At 41.0% G+C, this 3,606-nt stretch overlaps 1 protein-coding gene across 1 annotated transcript; it reads left to right on the forward strand.

The window, feature by feature from the left end:
• The first annotated feature begins 272 nt into the window (after positions 1–272).
• LOC113311967 lies at positions 273–1,412 on the forward strand. The gene has a single exon (XM_026560749.1). It carries the CDS (start codon positions 273–275, stop codon positions 1,410–1,412), a length of 1,140 nt encoding a protein of 379 aa, XP_026416534.1.
• Positions 1,413–3,606: the final 2,194 nt, after the last annotated feature.

Genomic DNA, 3,606 nt, shown 5'->3' on the forward strand with positions numbered 1-3,606 from the left:
AAAAAAAAAAAAGGTCTCCTATCTGACTGAAGAATTTTCTACTCGGATTAGCCAATAAAATGAAATTCCTTTACTTTTGTAAAGTTAAACTGCTTGATAATCCTAAATCGTTATCCAAACGGTCCCTTGCAGGAAGTAGTCCAGGTCAAATTACTTTCTACATATAATCCATACAATCCCACAAGCATATTCAACACCAAAATATCATCATATCCATAGATTCTATAAAAAACCAGATTTCATCTTGTGTGTGTGTGTTGTAGAGAAAGAAAATGGTGGTAGCCATGAACTCTGGCAATGGTCATGGAGATATACTGCAACTGGCATGGCAAGTTTACCGTGGCCGTTGGTTCATGGTATTCGCGTCGTTCTTAATCATGGCGGCAGCAGGAGCAACTTATATGTTTGGTTCATACTCAAATGATATCAAGAAAAACCTTGGTTATGATCAAACGACACTAAATTTATTAAGTTTTTTTAAGGATTTAGGTGCAAATGTTGGAGTACTATCTGGTTTAATCAATGAAGTAACACCGCCATGGGTGGTTCTATCTCTTGGCGCTGGTATGAATTTTGCTGGTTACTTCATGATATGGCTAGCGGTAACAGGTCGGATAGCGAAACCGGCAGTTTGGCAAATGTGTCTTTACATTTGTATTGGTGCTAATTCACAAGCATTTGCTAATACTGGTTCACTAGTGACTTGTGTTAAAAATTTCCCTGAGAGCAGAGGAGTTGTTTTAGGTTTGTTAAAAGGTTTTGTAGGTTTAAGTGGTGCTATTATAACTCAACTTTATCACGCTCTCTACGGTGACGATTCGACGGGCTTGATTCTACTCATCGCTGCTCTTCCTGCCGTTATTTCCATGTTGTCGGTTCATACTATTCGGATTATGAAAGTTATCCGACAAGCTAATGAGTTGAAAGTGTTTTATAATTTCCTTTATATATCTTTGGGACTTGCTAGATTTTTAATGGTTATTATCATAATTCAGAAAACAGTTCCTGGTTTTAATAGGGCTGAGTATGGTGTAAGTTCAGCTGTCGTTGTACTCTTTCTATTTTCGCCACTTGTTGTTGTCATTAAACAAGAAATTCAGCTAAGAAAAACTAAAAATCAGCAAGAAATATCAAACTCTTATGAAGATCATCAAATTACAAAAGTAACTATTGAACTTCCACCGAGTTCTCGACCAGAACCAGAGCCAAGTTTACCCGTTTCATCAGAAGTCAAGGAAAGATCGTGTTTCTCGACGGTGTTTCAGCCACCAAACAGAGGTGAAGATTACACTATTTTACAAGCACTCTTTAGCATCGACATGTTGATACTGTTTCTAGCTTCAATATGTGGTGTTGGTGGGACGTTAACAGCAATTGATAACTTGGGCCAGATAGGTTCCTCATTGTTGTGAAAAGTACTAATAATGTAACTGAGAAGAAGATACTTAGCTCAAACCGATGTTGCTGGAGATGCACAGAAAATGTAGAGGCACGTATACGATACGCTGTCCTAAAGGCAATATCGCCTGCCACTCCTCTGAGATGCTACAGCAGTTGGCGAGTCACCTCCAGGATACAACTACAGTTAGTACCCCTCAATGTAGCATACAGTGAGGGTACCCTTAGAGCTTGGCAGAACTTAAAACAGTAGAAGAGATGTTTACAGAAAAACAAAGGGAGAGTAGAAGAGATGTTTCTCTGTGGTGTGTATTTTCTGAGCTTACAACTACTCTCTTATATAGTGTTTGTGTAGTTACAAACAAGAAAGAAAACCCATGCTTATGACAGAAATACTGGTAATGTTGGGTTAAAGATAGTGCAAGAAAAGTTGTTTTGTCAGGCATGGAGCAGTGTGTTGCTGCCAAGCCAAATACGTACAGACAAGGGATCCAGGACAAAACACGTACAGACAGAGAAGCCAAGACAAGCACGTTCAGACAAAGAAGCCAAGACAAGCACGTTCAGACAAAGAAGTCAGGACAAAACACGTACAGACAAAGAAAAGATTCTTCTACTTGTGTGGAAAACACGTACCAAAAATTTCAGCAAAAAGATAGGATCTAATGAACCCACACCCACACCCACACCCACACCCACACCCACACCCGAGCCCGACCCGACCGACCGGACGGACGGCGGCGGCGTGCGTGCTTCTGTGCGAAGCACCGCGCGTACGGGAAAGGAAACCTTGCCCTAGTCTAGGCCTTCCCTCCAAGCACAAAAGTCTAATGACCCAAGGGCCATGCCCTTATAGCCAATTCTATGGTATTTAAGTCTAAAACTCTTTAGATTTTAGTCAATGTGGGACTATTGTTTTATCTATTCAAATGAAAAAACAATTAATGGGCAATAGGTCTAAGGATCAAAACATAGTCCATGGAAAAATTGGTATTTTTAAAGAGTTTTTTCTAACAATCCCCCACATGAATGATAAAACATATTGACGAAATACGAGAAAACAAAATACATCAATATTAGGCTAAGGTGTCCCAGAGATTGAACCTTAACTTAGTGAGAGGTTACCGGAACTGCTTGTTGTTACGGTGAATACAATGTCTTGAACCGTCAACAGTGAGTGCAATTCAGAAATAACAACCACGCTTTGATGTCTCAAAGAAAGCTGCCAAGCTCTTGCCGTTGTGCCCGTTTTGGCCGTGGGCTAAATCCCGGACTTAATGAATGTCTCTAGAGAAAAAGCTCAAATTCTCATAGGAAGCGGCCCCACTTCCAACATCCACATAGGTGAGTCCATTAAGAGTGTCCTGCCACACTCCGCTTTAAGCAAAGCCATGGAACTCATTAATATCTTGACAGATCATCCTAAAACATGCAGGCAGCACTATCATACGGTTACACCATAGGGAGGGACAAAGATAGTGCTCTCTCTCGACATCACCAAAAATTAGTTATCTCATTGAACCTTGATCTTGGAGCTCCATTCACAAGGTTGATTGTCCTTCATGGCGATTTATTCTATGAGATTGAGTCCCATCCCCTTTGATGTGGATCTAACTACCTCTCTAGATAACTCTTTCGTCAAAGGATCTGCAATATTCTCTTTAGACCTTACAAAGTCTATAGAGATGATGCCAGTAGAGAGTAGTTGTTTCACTGTCTTGTGTCTTCTTTGAAGATGTATAGACTTTCCGTTGTATACACTATTCTTTGCGCATCCAATAGAAGCTTGACTGTCACAGTGGATTGCGATCGAAGACACAGGCTTGGGCCAGAGTGGAATTCCACCCAGGAAACCTCGTATCCATTCAGCTTCCTCTCCAGCTTTCTCCAAGGCTATAAACTCAGACTCCATGGTGGATCGGGCTATACATGTCTGTTTGGTAGACTTCCATGACACAGACGCACCACCAAGTGTGAAGATGTACCCACTAGTGGATTTTCACTCATCTGAGTCTGATATCCAGTTAGCATCACAATACCCTTCTAGCACAGCAGGATACTTCCCAAAACTTAAGCAATAGTTTGAAGTTCCTCTCAGGTACCGTAGAACTCTGTAGAGAGCATTCCACTGATCCTGCACAGGGTTGCAAGTGTACCTGCTTAATCTACTCACAGTATAGGCAATATCAGGTCTTGTACAGTTCATTA

Source organism: Papaver somniferum, chromosome 9, assembly GCF_003573695.1.
Source record: "Papaver somniferum cultivar HN1 chromosome 9, ASM357369v1, whole genome shotgun sequence".
In the NCBI taxonomy this organism is placed as follows: Eukaryota; Viridiplantae; Streptophyta; class Magnoliopsida; order Ranunculales; family Papaveraceae; genus Papaver; species Papaver somniferum.